This window comes from Zootoca vivipara, chromosome 14 (genome assembly GCF_965207765.1).
Source record: "Zootoca vivipara chromosome 14, rZooViv2.hap1.1, whole genome shotgun sequence".
NCBI lineage: Eukaryota > Metazoa > Chordata > Lepidosauria > Squamata > Lacertidae > Zootoca > Zootoca vivipara.
The window spans coordinates 13,422,089-13,447,071 of NC_142597.1; the positions used below are offsets into that span (position 1 = coordinate 13,422,089).

A 24,983-nucleotide genomic window follows, 5' to 3' on the forward strand; every position below is an offset into this window, starting at 1 on the left:
GGTGCTTCTTGAGCAGCATTCACCGCAGCTTATTGCCCAATCTCGGACCATCATTATACCCACACAGAAAAGTGCTTGGAGTTTATTCATTTATTTAAGAATAACTAGTAATGGATACCAAAGCATCACATTCATAGCCAACATCTAAATGTTCAAAATATTCCAGACCAGACCAACTATCAGGTTCATGTGTAAGGCCCATTCATTTCAATGGTTGTAAGTAGAAGTATGTTGAATACAACCCTTGGAATACGAAGTATGGTATGGCAGTTCCCAACAGATTATTAAACACACGATAAAAACATCAAACATTAAAAACATCCCTAAACAGGGCTGTGTACAATACAGGCAACCAGGGGGAGGGCTTTCTCAGTAGTGGTGCCCGCCCTCCCATCCGATGTCAAGGAAATAACTACCGGTATCTGACTTTTAGAGACATCTGAAGGCGGCCCTGTTTAGGGTAGTTTTAAATGTTTTTATCGCATCGTTAATATTCTGTTGGGAGCCGCCCAGAGTGGCTGGGGAAACCCAGTCAGATGGGCGGGGTGTAAATAAATTATTCATTATTAGTATTATTATTTATTATAAAAACACAAAAAATACATCCCACTGAAGCGCCATGGGGGCGGGGAGGGAACCTACACGCAAGGAAGTGCGAATATGTCTTTAAACAGGTCTCTAACCAGACGAGAGAGCCCCGCCTAGGAGCAGAGATCAAACGGACGCGCGAGCGTTCTAGAGAACGCCCGCGAGCACATCAAAAGACCCGCTTCGAACGCCCTTGCTCCGTCTCTCCTCCTCCTCACTTTCCCTGTCTCCATGGCAACCCCGCAGCCGGCCCCGCCCCGCAGAGTATAAATATTTATCAGTTTCCCATCGTCCCCGCCCCTTTCCCTGCCTTCGCGCGAGGCTCCCGCGTCTCGGGGCCTCGTGTTGCAGCGTCGACACCTCGCACGGCCGGCACGTTGAGATTGCCCGGCGGGCGGATGGATCAGTGGGCAGAACGGCGGCTGGGCGAGATGTGGCCGAGGCGGAGCAGCTTGGGGAGGGGGCAGGAAGTGAGTTCCAGCGGGGTCGCCGAATCTCTACCTAAGAAAGTAAGGGAAGACGCGAGGGACTAGCGCCCTGAGTTCCTGTTAGGTTCTCTCTCTAACAGCTTTTCTAACGGCGTCTTCGACGAACCCTCATTCTCTTCCAATTTGAAGTTGTTGGCATTACTGTATATATTAGATGTCTGGTTTTGGAAACTGACCTGGAAGGGCATTTGTCCTAAAAGGCAGGATATAACCCATATGTGTGTGTAAAAAAAGAAAGGTAAAGGACCCCTGGACTATTAGCACTTAGCCCTGCATCACTCCCCCCCCCCATGCATCAACTCCCTGTATAGGGAAGTTCTTTAATGTTTTAATGCCTGAGAGTGGCTGAGGCAACCAGCCAGATGGTTGGAGTATAAATAATAAAAGTATTAATATTTATAATAATAATAATAGGACAACTCTGTTTTCATCGGGGAAATGTTGGAGGATATGCAATCAGAAACGCAATGGAAGTCAGTAATTCTGCTGCAGTTTGCTTCCTAGCTACTCTTGTTGTATCTGAAGACTTTACTTGGCTATGCTGATCAATAGCTACTGACTAACCTGTCATTCATTGCCTTTATATCACACCTTTTCCTCCAAAGAGCTCAAGGTGATGTACATGGTTTTCCTATTTTATCCTTGCAAAAAATCTCAGTATGGTAGGATATAGACCAGGCATCCCCAAACTTCGGCCCTCCAGATGTTTTGGACTACAGTTCCCATCTTCCCCAACAACTGGTCCTGTTAGCTAGGGATCATGGGAGTTGTAGGCCAAAACATCTGGAGGGCCGCAGTTTGGGGATGCCTGATATAGACCAAGAGACAGTGGCTGCTCTGAGGTCACACAGTGAGCTTCATGGCTGTGTGCTCATTCGAACCCCGATCACCGCCAGCACTTTGACTGCTGCATCATACTGGCTCTATTAAACTCCCACCCCTTATTCTCCTAGCCTAGCCTTTATGATGCCTCTTCAGTTCTTTCACCCCACCCACTTTACTGTACTTCTCTTTAAAAGTTTTGCCCCAGTTTTTTTATTCACGTTATTTTATTTATAACCTGCCTTGTGGGGAGCAGTGATGGGATTTATTAGGCAGCACAAAATAATATATCAAATACAGTGGTACCTTTGTTCTTGAACTTAATCCATTCCGAGAGTCCGTTTGACTCCCAAAATGGTTGGAAAACCAACGCACAGCTTCTGCTTGGCTGCAGGAGCTTCCTGCATTCAATCGGAAGCTGCGTTGGACGTTCAGCTTCCGAAAAACGTTTGCAAACCAGAACACTCACTCCTGGGTTTGCGGCGTCCGGGAGCCGATTTGTTCAGTAGCCAAGCCGTTTGAGTCCCAAGCTACCACTGTACATTTATAAAACATCATAGCTAATGCAAACAAACACATTTCAGACTTGATTGTTACCCATCCTTGTTGCATTTGGGGGGTTTATTTCTTTCTCATCCCCCCTCTCCCCGCTTCTCTCTCAGTAACGTTTTAAATGGCATTGAAATGTTTTTTAAATATGTGGTGAGTTTGCTGTAGTTTTTACTGTTTATTTCGATGTTTTGCTTTGTGAGTCGCCCAGAGAAGTTCTCACGGAGGCCTGTGGAGATCATCCCCAAGTAAGTGTGCATTGCAGCCGCTCTGGCCCAGTCTTTTCTTTTCTTTAGCTTGCCTCTAGTATCACAGAATTATAGAGTTGCCCGTACAGTCATACCTCGGGTTAAGTATGCTTCAGGTTGAGTACTTTCAAGTTAAGTACTCCACGGACCCGTCTGGAACGGATTATTATATTATTATTATTAATCCACTTTCCATTACTTTCAGTGGGAAAGTTTGCTTCAGGTTAAGTACGCTTCAGGTTAAGTACGGACTTCCAGAACCAATTAAGTACTTAACTTGAGGTACCACTGTATAGGGATCAAACCAGTGACCTTGGCAGCACCAAACTCTAACCACCATTTCTTTCCCACACCTGTTAATGTAGAAACTTTTAGAAGTTTTAAACTGTTTTAACTGTTTTTAGAGGCTTTAATTGTATAATTTTAGTATTGACTAAAATATAAATTTAAGAAATAAATATTGTCTCTGCCAGCCCCTCTGTTGCGCAAGACCTTTTATTTCTCAAATTCCTCCTGCACCTTCTTAACCTTTCCCTTGCGGCCTTTCCCCCATTCCACTATTTTCCCCACAAGTTTCCTTTACAATACTCCAAATTATTATTTTTTAAGCCTTATGTTCTGACCCACCCTTAATTTTTCTTGCCTGTGCCTTGCCTGGGTGTGTCACAGGTTGGCTGTGCTAGACCAAAGAGTCTCAAAAAGCTCGTGATCTGTTTGGCTCATACTTGTAACCATTCCTTTTTCTAGGTGAATAGATCGTTATCCCGTGGGAAGAATCTTGGGTGTTTTCCACATCGCCCTGTTTCAGGTAAGGGGATCCTTGAGGGTGCTTTGCTTGCATGTTTAGCGCAACGGGTTTGCTTTCTGATCTTACCTGCCCTGAATCTTTGGCCACAAATTTAAGTACGATGCTCCTGGTAGCATCTCTTGAAATAGATCACATTGGAGGGAGTGTGGACGTGTTACCTTGAAGTCAAAGAACCTACCATCACTCATAGTAAGAGAAAGCAAGGTATGTTTCATGATACGGATTTTTAAGCACGTTGTCCAGAATGTTATATGTTTATTTTCTCTGTTCTGCTTTTCAGACAATTGTCTCCCAGAGCAGATCACCTCAATAAAAAAGTCACATAGCTTGTCATCTGGTTTTTTTAAAAAATAGGACATGGCACACAAACGAAGGGAAGTCGAGGGCAAAGGTTGTGGGATGTAATGTAAGCAATCAAGTACAACACTTCCTGTTTGCCTAGAGTGGACACAGACAGGGGGATGTTGATCCAGCCAGTTGAACTTCCTGTCGCGCCTGGTCTGGAGCATATACTCCAATCTGAACAAAGGCAGATTGGATTGTTTAAGTAAAGAGATTCAAATGAATCTACCAACTAGCTTCCTGCTGTATATTGGGGAATACAGTCTGCTGCTGGCTCACAAGTTAGGAAGGATACTATTAAATCAATATATATCCGCCCCTAGTATCGACAATATTCCCACAAAGGTAGATGATGGAGACAATTTTTTCCCCAAGGCCAGACCCAAGTGGTGAACCATAAGTAGGGGTGGAGGAGGAGAAATTTGGCTTGGTTGGAATTTTAATGCAAATGTAGCTAATTTGCATTTCTCGAAGCAAATACGTGAAGCAAAAAACTGCTTCATGTGCACGTGAAATGTGCAGTTCTCCAACAGAATGTGTGCAAAAATGTTTCTATTAGGGGAGAGTGCAGACAAATAAATAAATCATAGAACTGAAGAGTTGGAAGGGACACTGAGGATCATCTAGTCCAACCCCCTGCAATGCAGGAATCTCAACTAAAGCATCTATGACAAATGGCCATCCAACCTCTGCTTAAAAACCTCCAATGAAAATAGTGCAGTGGTGAAATAATATACTAGTGAAAATAATATAAAACTGTGTAACTAGAGAAAAATGCACTAAAGCAGGGGTTCCCAACAAAATTTTCTCGAGGACCCCTCATCGAGCCGCTATTGTGACAAGGACCCCCATTAATTCCTAATCCTAAAATTAAAAAGTGGTTTTATTTATTTTTCAGTTGTTTTCCTCTTTTCTTTATCCTTCGGGGGGGGGGAGGGGCGTTGGTGTGGTGGCGTCGGTGTGATGGCTGTCTGGGGGTCGGGGGGGTTTCCCTCTGGAGGGGGGGTTTCTACCCTTTCACCTGGGTTGAGGGTGGTGGTGGGGCCCTCTCTTCCCTGTCGTCCCCTCTTCTTTTCTCCTCCTCTGGGGGTGGCTGTATTTGCGGCGGTAGCAGCGCCAGCACCAGCAGGTTCGGTGCGGCCTTTGTTCTTCGGGTCCCCACGAGGCTCCCCGTGTGGCGCGCAGGAGCTGCGGGATCGGAGGCCTTCGCTTGGGGGGGGGCTCCTTCCCCCTCTTGGGCAGCTAGGGGTGATGGCGACTGCAGTCGCGAGGCAGGCCCCCCAGGATCGTTGCGCGGTGGAAGGTCTCGGGCCACAGAGCTCCGCTCGGCCGTCAGCCAGGCGCCCTCGGCTTCGGCCCGGCGGGCCTGCAGGGGGCCTCAGCGGCTTCTCGCTTGCTCCGCCGGACATTTCCGACGCCCACGCGGTTGCCGCGGGGTCCGCGGCCTGGAAGGCGGTTTCGGGCCTCTAGGCCCAGGGGTTCTGCCGAGTCTCTGGCCGGGCGCACTCAGCCTCGGTCTGGTGGGGTCGCCGGGGGGCCTTCAGCGGCTCCCCGGTTGATCCACCGGGCTCGCTTGGCGCCCGCGCACCGCCGGCGGCAGTTCCGCCGGTTCCGGCGGGCCAGAGGCTTGGCATCTAATAGCATCTTGAGGACCCCTCTGGCATAGCTCGCGGACCCCTGGGGGTCCCCGGACCACCTGTTGGGAACCACTGCACTAAAGGGCTTTTGAATTTTCATAAGGACTTAAAAAATCACAAGCTGGTGCACTAATGCTGAGAACTGGGAAAGAGATGAGAAAAGGAGAGGATCTTAAATTGACAGAGCCTCCCCTACCTATAATCAGGCATTTTGTGTCTCGTTTAGCCTAGACTGACTTCCCTTTTGGTGATGTGGCTTGGTGTTGGTGCCTCTGGTTCCTTTGACCAATAGGTAGGGCCAGATGGTCCTGTCCCCTTGCTTCTGCAGCCCTAGGGCAATTGTTAGGTGGGGCAAAAATGGTTCTTCATGGGAGGAAAGGAAGCTGCCCGCAGCTGCTCCTTCTCTACCCAAAAAATGGGACCAAAGGCAGAGGCTGCAGCATGCTTCTCTTTAGGGGTACTCTCATTTTGATTCAAGAAAAATCACCATTTTATAGTTCAAATTGGGGGGAAAGAAATACAGTAAATGGACAAAAGGCCGCCACTGGGGGTAGCAACGGAACTGATGATTCACTGTGCTAGAGAAGAAACTAATTTTTTTTAGTTTCTTCTGTTAGATTCACAAAATGTTTAGGGGTATGCGTCCCCCTGCGTCCCCACAGAAAAAAACTGTGTGTGTGTGTGTGTGTGTGTGTGTGTGTGTGTGTAATTTTTAAATCAAATTTTCTGTTTTACAGATTAGAATATTCATTTATACAACCTTAAAATATCAATGACTTCCCTTCTTCTTTTTCCATGCTTCATTTTACATAGCATAAATCTCTGCATATTTTACATAGACTAAACCATTCGGTATTCCATTATTACTTCCATCAAAACTTATTTACACTGTTGAATTTATCTTAATGCTGCCAACGTTTTCAAGCGTGCGCAATCCCCCCCATATATTCAATAAATATTTTTCAATCTTCTTTCAACGAATGTTCTTCTTGTTCTCTTGTTCTGTACGTTAGATCTGCAAGCTGCGCATATTCCATCAGTTTAAGTTGCCATTCTTCTTTAGTTGGGACCTCTCTCATTTTCCATTTTTGGTGCTAACCAAACACGGGCCGCCCCCAAAGTTCTGATACGATTCAGAGTTGCCCTGCACGTTGTCTGATAAGGCAAACTTTTAGCCAGCTAGATATCTGCACTTGTGACTTGGAATGATTCTTCGCTATATTTTCTGCCAGGTGCTAGTTTGTGATGCCTTTAATTAAAAAAAAATGTAGGCCAATCTAATGTTCTGAAAACTTTTTTAAAGAGAGCAGCGATGGGAAGAGCGATGCAGATACAGGAAAGTTGGAGGAGGAGGATTGCGACCGAGGTAAGATCACAGGCAGCTGCTAGCTGTAGCCCTTGTTAAAAATTGTGGTAGTAAACCTGAGCTTCCTGCTTCCGACTGCTGGTAGGGAGACATGTGACTGAGTACTCCTCCATACCAAAAATACTTCCAAACGTCTCACTGCCTGTAGAAATCTTATTGTGTAAGGAAGAAGGCTAAGCTGGAGGCTTTCTTCCTGACATGCTAGCTCTCTGTCTGCAGGGATTTTTGTGAATGGAGGGGCATTCAGTTGCATAAACCCTCTGTCTCTCTTTAGTTTTTATGGTTTTCATATTGAATGTTGTCAGCTGCGTGGGTTGCCTGTATAAATCAATAAACTGTACAGTATACTAAATTTATACCGTGTAAATTTCGTAAATAAATAACATGCATTTTTTTCTTCACGCAACACAGTATCTTCAGCAGAAACATCTCTCTTAAACAAGCTGATTAGAAAGTCTTTAGTGGAGTCCTACCATCACGTAGAGGTTTTACAGCGTGATCCCAGCTCACCGCTGTTTTCCGTGAAAACCTTTGAGGAACTGCATTTGTGAGTATCGAGAATCAATTGACGTTTTGTTCACTTTTTGTTCACTCCCTGACTGCTCTTCTCTGGGCTGTGGGTCTACTTGAAATGGATAATTATATATCAGAAATTGAACCAGCCCATGCCCGCTCAGCAGAAAGTGCTCATCCACCCTGTGGTCTGATGCTTATTTTGGGTTTTGCATTTCCCACAGCTCAGGTTCAGATCCTGCATTTCGCAAAAGCTTGTTAGGTTTATGAACCTAATGTGTTGCATTCCAGTACGAGTCCATTGTCTTCTATTCCTGTTGACCTTGCTCTTGGTTTCAGAGTGCCATTTGCTCCTGTAGCACTTCTTATTATCCTTCCTTATAGCTCTGTTGACTTTTTCAGGATTGCAGCCTCGGTGAAATACTTAGGTGTGCTCTGGTCTGAGGCACAAATCGTGGACTAAAAACACAACAGAGTGACAGGGGCTGATGCCTTTCAAACCAGTAATTTCACAGGAAGCTGCCTTATACTGAATCTGACCACCTTACACTGGTCCATCTGGCTCAGTAATGTCTACACTGATTGGCAGCAGCTCTCCGGGGCTTCAGGTAGACGTCTATCCCCTGCCTGCAGAAGCTAGCTTGCATATATGCTGCTTGCATGGGCTGTACCACTGAGCTACAGAAAATATATTATTGAAGAATATTTTCTGATAACCAATGCTTATGTTAGACAAGGGAAAGTTTGAGAATAGTGGGTCTGAAAATTACGCTCCTGATACTTAAGAAATGTTGGGATAGACCTGCAATATGCTGTTCTATGGGCCTCTCTTGCTATTATTATTATTATTAATAATAATAATAATAATAATAATAATAATAATAATTTATTTATTTATACCCCGCCCATCTGGCTGGGTTTCCCCCACCACTCTGGGCAGCTTCCAACAAATACCAAAATACATTAAAATATCACAGATTAAAAACTTCCCTAAACAGGGCTGCCTTTACGGTAGGTAGTTGTTTATCTCCTTGACCTCCGATGGGAGGGCGTTCCACAGGGTTGGTGCCACTACCGAGAAGGCCCTCTGCCTGGTTCCCTGTAGCTTTGCTTCTCGCAGTGAGGGAACCGCCAGAAGGCCCTCAGCGCTGGATCTCAGTGTCTGGGCTGAGCAATGGGGGTGGAGACGCTCCTTCAGGTATATCAGGTATATAGGACCTTGGCCGTTTAGGGCCACTTTTTCACTAGCTGACTCTTCTTAGAAGGGGTTGATGGGAATGCAACATCTTTGTAGCAGGCTGTTCTGGTTTTCAGGGCTTATCATTTTGCTACTGCCCAAATCTATTGGTTCAAGACCAAATTGTATAGTTTATTTTGACGTCATTTTGTGTGAAAATGAGCCTAAGCGATTTGCCACGTATTCCGCCATCCATCCAAATTTCTCAGAGTTATGGCAATAGTTATGCTATTCCTTTTAAAGTCCCCAGCAGTACATGGAGGCCAGGGGATCTTATTCACCAGACTGCTAGCATCCTCCATTTTCACTCAGAAGTACCTGAGCTGCTTACATGTAACACTGTTAACTTTTATTCTCATTTTAACAGGAAGGATGAACTCTTGCAAGGCATCTATGCCATGGGCTTTAACAGACCTTCCAAGATTCAAGAAACGGCACTTCCAATGATGTTAGCTGACCCGTGAGTTGATTGAAAGATATTTGTTGTGTTGCAGCCAGCATGGGACACACCTAGGGTTGCCAGACTCAACAGAGGACAGGATTTCTGTGCCTTTAATTGCCCTGCTCTCTTTTGAGCCTGGAAACCTTAAAGAGAAACCAGCAGACCCTTTGTTTAATTTCCAAGCAAAGGGTCTGCTGGTTTCTCTTTAAGGTTTCCAGGCTCAAAAGAGAGCAGGGCAATTAAAGGCACAGAAGTCCTGTCCTCTGTTGAGTCTGACAACCCTAGACACACCTGTGCCAATTAGCCAGAGAACTGTTGAGCTAATTCATGTTTGTTTTCTTGTAGACACTGGAGTTTCATCTACATAGAATGGGTAATATCTGTCCCCAAATGACACACAGGTTTAGGGAAGGGATATTTTCCCTCTGATTACTATCCTGTTGCCTAACAGTTTTTTGCATCCCGTTATCAAATGAAAATCCTGATACAGATATCTTTTCAGTCTAGTTATCAACCACCTTTGAAATCAGAATTTTCTGTTCCGATTGATCTGTGCTATAAAAGGTTGTCACTCACTGTTCTTTTCAACCTCCTTATTCCCAGTTCATGTGCTTAAAAGACTCGTTCTCCCAAGGAAACTTGAAGTGTAAAATATTATTAATACTCTGAAAAGCAAATTCCAAAAGTTTGCTAAACCATACTAGTATGTAAAACATTCTTCCCACTATCCCATTTTTGTGCCTCTCAAGTGTCCTTGTTGTTTCAGTTACATACAGTAGTCTCTCGACTTACGAATTTAATCCATTCCGAACGGACCTTCGTAAGTCGAAAAAATCATAAGTAGAAGCCTGGGGGGGGGGAATTTGTAAGTCGAAAAAATCCTATCTAAAAATTTGTAAGTCGAAAAAATCCTATCTAAAAATTTGTAAGTTGAAAAAATCCTATCTCAACCTTATCCAAAGTGGCGGACGGAGCTCTGTTCGTAACTCGAAGCATTCGTTAGTTGAGTTATTCGTAAGTCAAGGTACCACTGTATATCCTTCCTCATTATTTCCTTGAAACAGGAATACTCCTTAGGACCTCCGGCTAATTAACTATGTAGCCCAAAAGCTGGGATCCCCTCCAAACCTGTGCCAAGGTTTTGCAGTCATTTTGCAACAAAAACACCGCATTTTGCTGCGCCCCCCCCCCCCAAGCTGAGTAATTGATACATCAACCTGGGGCTTGGAGTTTTAACACCCAAAATTTCAACAGTGTTTGAGTCACTTCAAACTGTGGCCAAAGTTTGGTGATAGTTTTGCAACACTCCACAAACTGAGAAGCCCAGACCATTGGAATATTGTTGTCTGTTTGCATTCATCCCGACTTGATTCTCTGTTTCAGACCGCAAAATCTTATAGCACAAAGTCAGTCGGGGACAGGCAAAACAGCTGCTTTTGTTCTGGCTATGCTGAGCAGAGTGAACCCACACGACAAATTTCCACAGGTAAAATAAACTTGGCAATATTGTCGCTGGCTGCAGAGTCGCCCTCAGTTCACTAACGCCAACATGAAATCAAAATCTTTGCTATTAACCTGAGTAAGGGCTGCTTCCTTGGGGTTTGTGCCTTTTCCGTCTGGCCCACTGCTTTCATAGAATTGCTAAGCATAGCCAGTTTCAATGCTGAGAGTTTCCTAAAAACCTGGAAGCTGGCTGGCGGAAGCAGACTGCCGTGAAATTGACACACAGACTAATCTTGCAGAGTGGCATTAAGCCACGACATTGTAACAAAGTAATGTTGGGACCTGGGTGGATTTTATTTAAATCAAATCAATTTAAATCACTAGTCAGAAAACTTGATTTAAATCACTTTTTTACAGTATTATAATCTTAATATTTACAACCAGATGTAGGTTTCATTTTGGAATAATAACTTTTCAGAGTAGCTTTTACAGTTATATCAAATATTACTGATTAGGTTATACTATTAGAAATACAGTTATAGAGATAATTATGAAATTATTGTGAGGTTTAATAAGTTAACTGTTTACAGTATATTTGGACAACTTTTCTGCTGTACTTTATTGGAAGGAGGGAAAATAATCATTTCCTTAATAACAATTTAAACAATTTAACTAAAACAATAACCATAACTTTATAGCATATGTATCCATTTTATCTTAAAAATCTGATTTAAATTTTTAAAAATCCAATTTAAATCAAAAAATCCAATTTTTTGATTATTATTATTTTTTAAAAAACCCATTGATTTTTATCCACCCTGGTTGGCACAGTCTTCAAGCAACCATCCCACTGTGTTCATCCATGCTCATAGCTGTGACATACTGCATAGAATCATAGAATAATAGAATCATAGAGTTGGAAGAGACCACAAGGGCCATCCAGTCCAACCCCCTGCCTAGCAGGAAACACCACCAAAGCATTCTTGACAGATGGCTGTCAAGCCTCTGCTTAAAGACCTCCAAAGAAGGAGACTCCACTACACTCCTTGGTAGCAAATTCCACTGCCGAACAGCTCTTACTGTCAGGAAGTTCTTCCTAATGTTTAGGTGGAATCTTCTTTCTTGAAGTTTGAATCCATTGCTCCGTGTCCGCTTCTCTGGAGCAGCAGAAAACAACCTTTCTCCCTCCTCTATATGGCATCCTTTTATATATTTGAACATGGCTATCATATCACCCCTTAACCTTCTCTTCTCCAGGCTAAACATACCCAGCTCCCTAAGCCGTTCCTCGTAAGGCATTGTTTCCAGGCCTTTGAAGGGAAGGAACATTTAACCAGGTTTCTTAAAAAATAATAATCCCATGATTCATTTGTTTAAAATCACTTTTAACATTTGTGCTGATGCACTTAAAAAACCCCCAAAAGTGTGATTGCTTAGCATTCAAAAGTGCAAGACAAAAACTAACACAATTGATAAACTTGCACTGAACAGAACTTCTCTTTGCTCTAAAACACTTTTTCATGTGGCTGCTAATTGAGCAGATACTTCCATTTTTAAAAACAAGCAAAGAAGCCCAAGCCCAAAGATAGATTAAAAAGAATATGCTAAAATGAAGCCAGCCATAAAGGTGGAGGTTTGTGAAGGTAAAGGAGCATGGTCAAAACTGTAGCTTATTTAAACAGACAGAAGACTAGTACTGAGGCGATCAACACCTGGTGGCGATTGCACTTATTGTCCCTTTTAAAATGAAAACAAGATTTTCTGCAGTTTGAGAAAACATAGAAGGAACTTAAGGGAAACACAGGAGGGCAGTGCTTTCAGGACTGTGTTGTGTAGATGCCCCATAAAAAGTAAATGAACAAATTGTATCTATTCCACATCTTTTCAGTGCCAGATAAATGCTTCCCTTTCTCCGCAGGCTGTAAGGTGATGTTGTTAAGTTGCTAGTGTGCTGCCAAAACCTTCCTGTGGCTGTTACGGGTGTTGTTTGGTTCTGTTTTTACACTGCAATGTATTCATATTTATGTTTTAAATATTCTGCAAGTCTGCTGGAGACTCTTTAGTGAACAAGGGAAGAAGAACTCAAATAAATAATAGTAACAGCCGAATGCTAAAGTGAAAAGGAAACATGGCTTGCATGTCATATTGGTGAAGCACTGCACCATTTCTGAAGGCTAAACTGACCTCCTTCATCTTTGTTCCCTTCTACCTCCCTTGTCTCCTCCCAAAGTGTCTCTGCTTGTCTCCCACCTTCGAACTGGCATTGCAGACGGGGCGAGTGATTGAGAAGATGGGGAAGTTTTGCGTCAACATTAAGGTTGCGTTTGCCATCCGAGGGAACAGACGTAAGGGTCTCTTTTGATGCATTTCCTTCTGCCTACGTTTGTCTTGCAGCCTGGCGCTTTTGTCAGAAGTGCTTTTGTTATAAAATCCAGATGTTGCGAAGCGCCACCCACCCACCACCGAAGCTGTTGGTGCCATGAAATGCATACTAAATACTGCATTCCCTTCATAATAATAATAATAATAATATTTTTTTATTTATACCACGCCCATCTGGCTGGGTTCCCCCAGCCACTCTGGGTGGCTTCCAACAGAAAAATGAAATAAAATAATTAAACATTAAAAGCCTCCCTAAACAGGGCTGCCTTCAGATGTCTTCTAAAAATCTGGTAGCTCTTTTTCTCTTTGACATCTGATGGGAGGGCGTTCCACAGGGTGGGCGCCACCACCGAGAAGGCCCTCTGCCTGGTTCCCTGCAACTTGGCTTCTCGCAACGAGGGAACCGCCAGAAGGCCCTCGGTACTGGACCTCAGTGTCCGGGCAGAACGATGGGGGTGGAGACGCTCCTTCGGGTATACTGGACCGCTCCTTCAGGTATATTTTGTAGATTTGATTCGGCGGCAGCTTCCATCTTTGGTAGCAGTCCTTTGTCATTAGGTGAACTAAGAATCCACCTTTTAAAGTTGCTTCCCCCATTAAAAAAAAAACTAACTTACTGAGATGTTTATGCCATGAAATAGCTCCCCCCCCGCCCCAACCACCTCTCTAGAAATAAGTGTAAGCCAGGGTTGCCAATTTGGTTGCCTGCAGGTGTTGTTGGGCTGTAGCACCCCTCAGCCTCATGGAGCCCAGCCAGGGTAGCACAGATGTTGGGAGTTGAAGCCCCAACAACTTTTGGATGGCACAATGCTGGTTATCCCTTGTCTAGGCTACGTTTTGGCTGCTGTGTCCGGACTCAACGGCGTGCTTGCTTCTGCCCCTCCCTAAATTTTTAAACCTGGTTTCTCCACTCCTACGACAGCAATTTAGGGGGTTTTCCTGCAAGAGTGTGTTCCAGCTGGGCAAGATAACAGGGCATATGTTTACAGCTTGCATGTACTGCTTAAGTGGGACACAGGTGTGCTGTGGTCTAAACCACTGAGCCTCTTGGGCTTGCCAATTGGAAGGTCGGCGTTCAAATTCCCACATTGGGGTGAGCTCCCATTGCTCTGTCCCAGCTCCTGCCAACCTAGCAGTTCGAAAGCACGCCAGTGCAAGTAGATAAATAGGTACTACTGCGGCGGGAAAGTAAACAGCGTTTCCGTGCACTCTGATTCTCCATCACAGTGTTCCATTGCACCTGAAGCGGTTTAGTCACGCTGCCCACTTGACCTGGAAAGCTGTCTGTGGACAAACACTGGCTCCCTTAGTCTGAAAGCGAGATGAGCGCCGCAACCCCATAGTTGCCTTTGGCTGGACTTAACCGTCCAGGGGTCCTTTACCTTTTTTACCTTTTACTGCCTAAGTAAAGTGGAGAAAGAACTGTAGGAGATATGCCTCCATGTTACTTCCCGGCACTTGGTTTTCTGCAAAATGATTGAGTTCCTTTAAGCCAGGAATGACCGGGGGGGGGGGGACACACACACACACACACACACCTGTAGCCCTTCAGATCTTGTCTGACTCCAACTCCCATCAGCCCCAGCTAGCATCCAGGAGGACAATACTAGTACAGTCATACCTCGGTTTGAGAACACTTCAGCTTGATTATTTTCGGTTTAAGTACTTCCGGGTTCCACGGTGCGTATGGTTTGCGCATGCGCAGAAGCACTCTATCGGCGCTTCCCGCACGCGCAGAAGAGGCGCTCGGATTAAGTACTTTTCGGGGAGCAAATGGCTCCCCGGAACCAATTGAGTACTTAAACCGAGGTACCGCTATAGTAGTAGCCCTGTCTCTGATTTAAGCCTCAAGCTTGTGCAATTGCAGTAAGCATCTCAACACCAGTTTCATATATTTAGCCCTGGCTCTTGTGCTTCTTGTTATTATAAGTGTGTCGAGGAGCCGGGAGTGCGTCTTGCATCCTTGCACCGGACACAACATCCACACACACTGTTTACCTGTGCACTTGTTCCCTCCCCACCCACCCCAATTGCATGTGGTTAACAAGCTGCAGGTTTGGGGGCCAAGGCTAGCACCGTGATAACAAGAAGGAGGAAAACAGCAGCTGTTATTCTCCAAAAATTAATTGCAATAACCCAAAATCTGTTTAGTTTAGCGAATGTGCACTGGATGACATAGGAAAAAAGTAACTTAAGTCTCTCTCTCAGTTCCAAGAGGGACTGTAGTGGAAGAACAGATAGTAATTGGAACCCCAGGGACTCTGCTAGATTGGTGTTTCAAACTAAACTTTTTGAATCCGAAGAAGATCAAAGTATGTGTGCTGGACGAAGCAGATGTCATGATCGACAAACAGAATTTCTCAGACCAGAGTGTCCGAATTCAGAGGTAAATGTGTGTTTGTTTGTTTTTTTGGTAAGACAGATCTTGGAGAAGTAACTTACTTCTTGCTGAAAGTCCTGCATGTAGAACTTTTCTAGACATGCTCTTCACTGTTGGAACAACTGGGAAGGTTTTTAACCACTTAATTTGTATCGATAGAATATTATTACTTTTGAGAAGGCATAGCCTATTGAAGACTTGTCTGTGTCGAAAGTGGCTTCAAATGTTGACCTAAGGGCTTTTGTACTGTCCTATTGTTGCCATGTAGAAACAATAGCATTCTTGCCTTTCTTCTTGTACGTACGGAAGATTATTATTAATAACAGCCTAAGTTCCCTTCGTGGGTTACAGCAATTTAAAAATACATTATTGAAAACAGTTTAAAACCAATGGCCGTCACAAGAATAGGGTGGGACCTAAAAATATTTTATCTCAGGTGTCAAAAAGGCCTGGGTAAAGAGGTGCTTCTTCGGTATATGACGGAAGCTACGCAATGACACCACTCCGGAAATCAGTCTCATCATTTGACCCTCATGTCCCTACACTGCCTTCCTGTCTGCTTAACAGGAAGGCTTGTAGAAAGACGCTGCAAAATCTCCCTTCTTACCTGACAACAAGTGAGAATCCAGAGGGTTAGTTGCCGCCTTCTACCAAGGCAGGCAGTTGGTCATGAAGCTCAGCTGACTTAAGCTGTGCAGGAGTCTTTCCCAGCCCTTCCTGAAGATTGAACCTAGTATCTTCTGCATGCAAAGCACAGGCTGCCTCGCTAGGCTGCAGCTGCTCCCCAGTGAGTTCAGTTCTAACAGGTATAATAATAATAATAATTTATTATTTATACCCTGCCCATCTGGCTGGGTTCCCCCAGCCACTCTGGGCGGCTTCCAACAAAATATTAAAATACAGAAATCCATCAGACATTAAAAGCTTCCCTAAACAGGGCTGCCTTAAGATGCCTCCTAAAGGTCTAGTAATTGTTGTTCTCTTTGACCTCTGGTGGGAGGGTGTTCCACAGGGTGGGTGCCACTACCGAGAAGGCCCTCTGCCTGGTTCCCTGTAACTTGGCTTCTCGTAGTGAGGGAACCGCCAGAAGGCCCTCGGTGCTGGACCTCAGTTCCGGGCAGAACCAAGGGGGTGGAGACGCTCCTTCAGGTATACTGGACCGAGGCAGTTTAGGGCTTTAAAGGTCAGTACCAACACTTTGAATTGTGCTCGGAAACGTACTGGGAGCCAATGTAGGTCTTTCAGGACCGGTGTTATGTGTTCTTGGCGGCCGCTCCCAGTCACCAGTCTAGCTGCCGCATTCTGGATTAGTTGTAGTTTCCGGGTCACCTTCAAAGGTAGCCCCACGTAGAGTGCATTGCAGTAGTCCAAGTGAGAGATAACTAGAGCATGCACCACTCTGGCGAGACAGTCCGTGGGCAGGTAGGGTCTCAGCCTGCATACCAGATGGAGCTGATAGACAGCTGCCCTGGACACAGAATTGACCTGTGCCTCCATGGACAGCTGTGAGTCCAAAATGACTCCCAGGCTGCACAACTGGTCCTTCAAGGGCACAGTTACCCCATTCAGAACCAGGGAATCCTCCACACCTGCCCGCCTCCTGTCCCCCAGAAACAGTACTTCTGTCTTGTCAGGATTCAACCTCAATCTGTTAGCCGCCATCCATCCTCCAACCGCCTCCAGGCACTCACACAGGACCTTCACTGGTTCTGATTTGAAAGAGAGGTAGAGCTGGGTATCATCCGCATACTGATGAACAGTATCTTTGGCCTGCCTGGTGTTTGCCGAACACCCATCATCCCTGCCCATTGGCCATGCATGCTGGGGCTGATGGGAGCTGTAGTTTGGCAACACCTGGAGGGCCCAAGGTCCCCCAAACCTGATTTATAAAGAGACCAAAGATTTGTGGCCATGATTTCTCTTGGGAATGAAATGCAGGCTCCTTTTTGTTTTTCTTCCTTCCAGAGCTTTAGACCCCGGTTGTCAGATGCTTCTCTTTTCAGCCACCTTTGAAGAACCTGTGCTGCTGTTTGCCCAGCGCATCGTCCCCGAACCCAACATTATTAAGCTCCGCCGAGAGGAGCTGACCCTGAACAACATCAGGCAGTACTACTTTGAGTGTGAGAACAAGGAGGACAAATACAAAGCTCTGTGCAATATCTATGGCAGTATCACAGTCGGCCAAGCGATCATCTTTTGTCAGGTAAAGCGCCCTTGCAACATCAAGATAACCTGGGGCCCCAGAAAACGTCCGGAGAATATATTTGGGGTGGAGAGGAGTGGTGGACCTATGGTCTTGGGATGAAGATTTGCTGAGTTCCAACCCAGTGTTACTAGTCAGATACGGCCTTACTAGCCAGTTACAGGTGGTGACCATTTTGCGCAGGGGTTTGATCCTGGACGCTGCGCCCGTTGACACAGCACACATAAGCCAGTCCCACCCTGCCCTCTCGCAGGTCCAAAAGGACCGTGTGTCGGCAGCCACACCAAAGTACAGCTGGCGACCGTGTGTCAGTCGCCACCTGTACTTTGGGGGGGGGGGTCCAGTGTGGGAGGGTAAATGACTCAGGACTGCAATACCTCAAGGACCACCTCTTTCCATATGAACCTACTTGGAGATCATCCTCTGAGGGTCTCCTTCATGTACTGCCACCTCGAGAGGTCCGGAGGGTGGCAACACGAGAACGGCCCTTCTCTGCAGTGGCTCCTCATCTGTGGAATGCTCTCCCCAGGGAAGTTCGCCTGGTGCCTTCATTATAGACTTTTACAATATTCCTTTTTAACCAGGCCTTGGTTGATCTGATTTACATCCTATGCCGTTTTAAAATGTGTCGGTTTTTTTTTTTGGCGGGGGGACGGACTATTGGGTTATTATTATTATTAATTTTGTGGTTTCATATCTTGATTTTATTCTGTGAACCTCCTTGAGACCCCTGGGTATATAAATTCAAATAGTAATAGTGATAACAACAACAACAACAACAACAACAACAACAACAACAACAATAATTTTAAAAAATGGTTCAAGGCTAAAGTCCTAAAAGCTAGACCTGCCGGAACAGAAATGTTGGTGTCATTGCAGGGAAGCCCGTGACCTTGTGTGTCTCTATTTTCCTGTGTTCCTTTGGCAGACTCGTAAAAATGCCAAATGGCTTCACTGGGCTCTGTCAAATGATGGGCACCAAGTATCCCTGTTGAGTGGGGAGCTCTCCGTCGAAGAGCGAGCAGAGGTGATCCAGAAGTTTCGCGATGGGAAAGATAAAGTCCTCATCACAACCAACGTCTGTGCCAGAGGTAATGATTGGGATGAGCAAATGCAAGGTGGGAACTTGCTCCTTCAGCAGGAAGTGACCTTGTTTTGTGTTGCTTTGTAGGCATCGACGTGAAGCAGGTCACGATCGTTGTCAACTTTAGCCTGCCTACAATGACGCCCTGGCTAGCTGACTACGAGACCTACCTGCACCGCATTGGCCGAGCAGGTCGCTTTGGAAAGAAGGGTCTGGCGTTCAATATGGTCGAAAGGCATAATCTGCCGCTTGTCCATGCAATTCAAGACCACTTCAGTGAGCATGATATTTTCATGTGACTTAATAGTGCAGAAAGTTAGACATCGCGTTAGGGTAATTGGGGTTTGAATCTCTGCTCAGAAACATGCTCACTGGCTTTTAGCCTCTGAATTAGCTATAATTGGGAATTAAAAAGGTTGCACAACAGTGGGAAAAAGAGAGAGGCTGAATTTCAATTTTATCGTTGGGCATTTTTCCTGCCAGAAATGACTTGGTCTGTTGCCTAGACAAATAACAGCATTTAAAAATAATTAAACTTTCAACATAGCAACAGAACTACATTTTAAACCATTTGGTACATACGCAAATTAACAAGATCAAATTCTTTATTGCATGCATCACATGCCTTTTCTTCAGGATGCTTGAGGTAGTTATTCGTTTTTATTTCTTCAAAAGCATTTATAAACTGCCTAATAATTTAAATTTAAAAAAATCTTTTCAGCAGTGTACAATATAAAAATAATTCAGTATCATTAAAACAAAAATACAGCCTGGAATCAATAACGGGGTACCATACATGGCTGTCCCCTTTTGTGAGAGGCAGGTAAGACCATGAGATGGTTGTCTGGCTTGCTTCACTTTGGGTAGGAGGCAGGCTCACGTTTTTCCCCAGTGAGCTTCATAGCTGTGTGGGGCCTGAAATGTCCTGGTCCAATGCCAGGGACGTAGCCAGGATCAAAATTAGGGGGGGGGGCAAGGGGCAAGGCCAAGGCACGGGGGGAGGAGCCACAGTGGGGCAAGGAAAGCCATGATCGGCAGGGGCGAGGGGGCACCAGGATCAGCCCGAAAATGGGCTGCTCCGACCCCCTCCTCCCCCTCCGCGATTGGCAGGGGCGAGGCGGTGCCAGGATCAGCCCGAAATCGGGCTGCTCCGACCCCCTCCTCCCCCTCCGCGATCGGCAGGGGCGAGGGGGCGCCAGGATCAGCCCGATTTCGGGCTGCTCTGACCCCCTCCTCCCCCTCCGCGACCGGCAGGGGTGAGGGGGCACCAGGATCAGCCCGAAATCGGGCTGTTCCGATCCCCTCCTCCCCCTTCGCGATCACCGGGGCGGGTGGAGGGAAAGCTGGCTTTCCCTCCACCCACCCCACAGCCAGCAAGGGAGAAGGGAGGCGTCCCTTCTAGACGGCTGGCTGTGGGGCGGGTGGAGGGAGAGCCCCAGAGCCGTGCAAAGCGTTTGGCTGGCTTTCCCTCCACCTGCCCCACAGCCAGCCGGCTAGAAGGGACGTCTCCCTTCTCCCTGGCTGGCTGTGGGGCGGGCGGAGGGAAAGCTAGCCGCTCTGGGGCTTTCCCTCCACCCACCCCACAGCCAGCCAGGGAGAAGGGAGACGGCACTGGGCGGCGGCGGGCGGCGGGGCAGGCTGGCCACCAGCGGCCCTGCTTCTAGGGGGGAGAACTGCCCCCCCTGCCTACGCCCATGTCCAACACCCTAACCATGAAACCTTATGGGTCCTCAAGCTGGCTAATTTCACGGGTTGAGAATATTTGGAGACAATTCTGCAGAGTTGCCTTTTTCTTTCCATGGCCAGATATTTTCCTCAAAGGTTGCCTTTAGAAAGGTTGCCCCAGCCATATCACAAGCATCTGTTGATCTCTCTTGTCCACCGTGTGGAATTCTTGTGAATCAGAGAGGAAAACAGGCCCAGATTATTAGTCGCCCTCCCTCCCTGTGACCAGTGGCTTATGAAGGGTCGAGCTCTTTTTTTTTTCTGCGTTGGGATCCTCCTCCTAGCAAAAATGTCTTTCCTTTTCAGAGACTACCATCAAGTGCCTCGATCCAGAGGATATGGAAGCACTGGAAAAAATAGACGACTGAATTCTTCTAGTTCTGTGGCTTGAAGGGGAAATGATGGCTTTCCAGAATACGGCTGGGCTCCATCTCCCAATTTTCCCTACCCTGCATGGCCAGGAGCAAGGGATGGTGGGAGTTGGAGTCGAGCACATTTGGAGAGCCTCGGGTTACCCACCCTAGAGAGTTCTGTAACGTTAAACCATTTTCCAGACAATGCTGATATTTTGGCAGAATAATAATAATAATTAAAAAAAACAAACCTCATCGCTTGCCCTTGGTTTTCTTTTGCTTGCACCAACTATTAAGACACATCAGATGCCTTGTGTGATTGGAAGAGCTATCCCTGAGTGCCTTCAACACTGCCTCCAGGCCACGTATATGCCCTCTGACGCTGCTATAGATATGAACTGCTGTGATTTGTGATCTCAGTTGAGAGAAATGGGCTCTCACTTACGGATACATCCGCTAGTTCAGTCTGTAGCTCGTAATACCAGGTGCTTAGATCTTTGCGTATAATAAAATGGACTCCTTGAGTGCTTCCCAATATACGATATTAATTTGTGTCAGCGGAGGTAAATTTAAAGATTAATGAAGTGAATAGACTTCCATATTTCAGTAAAAGTGGAATGAGCAAGTTTATTATATTACTGGTGATTAAGCTACCATCCTCTAGATGTCAGTGGCTCCTTTCGCTGAATTTTGTGCCCTAGGCAAATCAGTTTTGACTTCAGAAATATGTGACGTATGGAAGGAAGGAAGGAAGAAATGAAAGAAAGAGGGATGGAGGGAGGGAGGAAGAAGTGGCTCCTATCCCAGGTCCCTTAAAATATGCAATTTGGCATGGGTTTCAGCTTGTTTCAGTGATCAGTTGCCACCATAGTTTGGGAGCCAGGGGCAGGAAAGTGACAATTCTTAGAGCTTTTCCTATGGGGAACTAAATCCACAAAAGCAAAAGGAATAAATTGGAGTCACACCCCTCTGCCTGTGCCCACCCTAGGGAAATAAGGAATGTTGCATTTGACTGTTCCAATGAATTCCATCCCACAAGACATAGATTGCTTTGCCTGGTCTTGCATCCAGTCCCATCACTGGCCTGATCACTCCATAGTACTTATTTCAAGTACTGTAGTAAAATCTCATGTCAGAAGCAGCCCTACATCTTAAAATGTGATGGTAATTAAAGGAGCACTTCATTCCCCACGAAAGAAATGCCACCACCAAATGCATTTGTTGAAACCAAGTACAAGCGCTTCCTTTGTGGCCCTCTTTTGCAGAAAAGCACAATCTTCCCTTGTTTCCCAGCCCCATTTGACACATCATTATCCCTCTGCCATCTCTAGCCAAAACAGTCTGTAATAAAAGGGAATTAAGAATGATTACCAAGGAGTCACACTGCTTCTCGGCCAAATGGTTTCTTACAAAATTACAATGTATTATTTTGTTTTCTCACTGAAGAATTTTTATTAGGTCGGGCTCTTGACAATTTTGTCATTTGCTGGATTGGCCAGCAACCCCCCCCCCCCAAACTTAATATTTGCTCATTTCTTTCTTGCCCCACACCCCTCAAAGATGTGTCTGTACTCTGTTAGAACAAATCTCCGGTGGGAAGGTAAACGTGGTTCGCCATAAGCGGCTTAGTCATGCTGGCCACATGACCTGGAAAAACTGCGGACAAACGCTGGCTCCCTCGGCCAGTAAAGCGAGATGAGCGCTGCAACCCCAGAGTTGTTCACAACTGGACTTAGGGGTCCCTTTACCTTTTAACCACTCTTAGCACTCTTAACACACTACAGTTCCCAATATCCTTTGGTGGAAGCCATGGCTATTTAAAGTCGGATGATAGTACTTTAAATCCATCCAAACTTGGATGGATATGTGACTTTTTCTGGTCCATATTGCAATATGCTCAGCCACAAATCCATCCCATCTTGTCTCTCCATTGAGATTTAAAAAGGAAAACCTAAGGCTCATCTGCCCTGACCTTTGCTGTGGATCATCTAAATTAAATTGGCATTGTCTACATATTGTTGGCCTCCCTCAATCAGCACTCATCTCACTTCTTTTCAACAGTAAATTTGGATTTCTCCTGCTTTAAACATACCCATAAACAGGCAGCGTTGTATGACCTCTGCACAATTTTTTAGGTGCGAACATGTCAGTATGAATGCTCAGTAAGGTCCCGATCTGGAAGTTCTGTGTGTATTTTATTGTTGTTGTTTAAAGGCTATTATGGTAAACCATCTTCAAATCATTTGTGGTGAAGGGTGGGGTAAACCCTGTCAGGTTTTGCATCCCTGTTGCCTTCAGAAAATCAGTTGAATGTATCCAGTGTTATATTAAGATCTGACTCACTGCAGTGAATGGACACGATTCATTTAGGTCCATGAATGTCAGTGGGTCTAAATTGAGTAAAACGTAATTGATTTAAGAACACGGTAATTTTAAAGGTTTGATTTCCTGTCTGAACAAGAGGAAGCCTCTAATGAAAATACTTTTGAACCTTTGTGGCATTGCGCCATGCTTGAGGCAGCACAAAGAGTGGGCACATGATGCAGCCAGCTTGTTGAAGATAACCAGGCCTTGCTCTGGTCACTGCATGGATGCCACCCCAAATTCTGTGATGGAAGGAAGGCAGACTAAATAAAGTGAATTACAGAAGAATGTTGGTCATGGAGAAAGACCTTGCCTGGATAATAGAGTGCTATATTTGTTTTTGGGTGATGTAGGCACACACTGGTCATAGTTGGCACCCTCTTGGAACAGATATTCCATTCTGTGCATGAGAGAAGGGAAAATACCGCTTTGAAGATGACATTTGCCACCTGCAGTTTCGCTAAGTAAATGTGTTTTTAAAATCCACTGTCTGATTAATGGGGGGCGGGGAGGGATCTTTTCAGTTAACCAAGAGGCTTTAAACCAATTAAACAAAGCAGCCCTTATTAAGAGTGCCAAGGCTGCAAAATGGGCTGGCACCAGAGGTCTGTGTTACTGAGAACCTGCCAAGACCCATGCAGGCCAGAGACGGGGGTCACTATTGAACTCTGGAGCTGCCTCCTCTCTGTTGTTGCCTGTTTGGCTGTTCTTTTTTATTCATTTATTCGGCTTTTCAAATTACAGTTTTACAATCGCATATCCAACATACAACCTAAAAACAAGATTGCAAAGAATCTCCTGGACTTCCCTCCTTCCCTTTGTGGGTCCTATTATTAATCATTTCCTCCTGCATCTTTTACAATAATCCAAATCTTCCACATCTCCATTATATCCAAAATTCACCTTTAAACTGCAAGGGTCATTCCAATCCTATGGTACTAACGATTTTAACTGTTTACAATGGTTTTTAAGATAAATTATAATTTACGCCCATTCTTTATTAAGAAATTTGTCTTCCTGATTTCTTATTCTTCCGGTCATTTTTTGCCATTTTGGCATAACCCATCAACTTGATCAGCCATTCTTATCTGGTAGGAGCTTTATATTCTTTCCATCTCTGGGCCAATAATATCTGCGCAGCCGTGGTCACATACATAAATACTCTTTTCTGCTCTCTTGGGATTTTGGCACCTAAAATTCCTAAAAGGTTTTAAAGAAAAAAGTTATTTTGAACATTTTTTTCAGTTCATCATATATCATTTCCCTGTTCTTTCTGAGTGTGCAAGCTGCAACCATTTTGAGAAAATGGAAGAGCACCCTCGGTTTGCCTTCCACTTCCCCTCTGTGTGGTTGTGTGGTTAGGGCAAGTAAATTGGCCCCCACTCAATATCACTTTGAAGGCAATGTACTTGTTGCATACTTGTTGCTGAAAACTGGGAGCTGCTGCAGCCGGGTCCTGCTTGTTGGCTTCCCCTAGACGTCTGGTTGGCTGCTGTGAGAACAAGATGCTGGTGCAGATGGGCAATTCTTACATTCTTACACCTTGCCCAAGGGCTCCCCCCAAACCTGAAGCTGGCACTGCCTGCAAATGAAGGCAATGCTCATTTGAGAGTCGGTTCCGTCAACTCTGCAGGACTGACTTCCGAATAAACACGCCTAGGGACTGGGGGTTGCATGGTGTGTTTATCAGCATGGCAGCAGAGTAGGAAATGGCATGGAAACCAGAGGAGAGTAATTTGAAATCCTGCAGAGACAGAGCCCTCTCCGGGGAATTGCATCACTGGCACTGTGGCACAGAGAAGTTTGTTCTGCAATTGCTTGCTACGTTGGTGGCCCAGGAATCAACATGGTGAGTCAAGCCAACACCCCTCACCAAAACATTTCTTTTACTTCTAGTGAAGCTCGGAAAGGAGATGCTCCTCAGCCCGAGTTTCCCATGCGATCCTTTCTCCTGGCTCCTTTCCATTTAACCAAAATGCTTGACTAGTGGAAACAGGCTGGGGTAGGAG

At 45.4% G+C, this 24,983-nt stretch overlaps 1 protein-coding gene across 2 annotated transcripts; it reads left to right on the forward strand.

The window, feature by feature from the left end:
- Positions 1-715: 715 nt before the first annotated feature.
- On the forward strand, positions 716-20,865 carry DDX25 (DEAD-box helicase 25). Of its 2 annotated transcripts, XM_088657928.1 has the most exons (13): positions 716-1,097; positions 2,651-2,695; positions 3,443-3,503; positions 6,786-6,848; positions 7,260-7,395; positions 8,966-9,058; positions 10,424-10,526; positions 12,714-12,828; positions 15,074-15,251; positions 17,211-17,448; positions 18,377-18,539; positions 18,620-18,808; positions 20,564-20,865. In XM_088657928.1, exons 1-13 carry the CDS (start codon positions 987-989, stop codon positions 20,623-20,625), a joined length of 1,557 nt encoding a protein of 518 aa, XP_088514054.1. In that variant the 5' UTR covers positions 716-986; the 3' UTR covers positions 20,626-20,865. The 2 variants fall into 2 exon arrangements, with proteins under 2 accessions (XP_088514054.1, XP_088514055.1); XM_088657929.1 differs by lacking the exon at positions 2,651-2,695 and having other exon boundaries at positions 735-1,097.
- Positions 20,866-24,983: the final 4,118 nt, after the last annotated feature.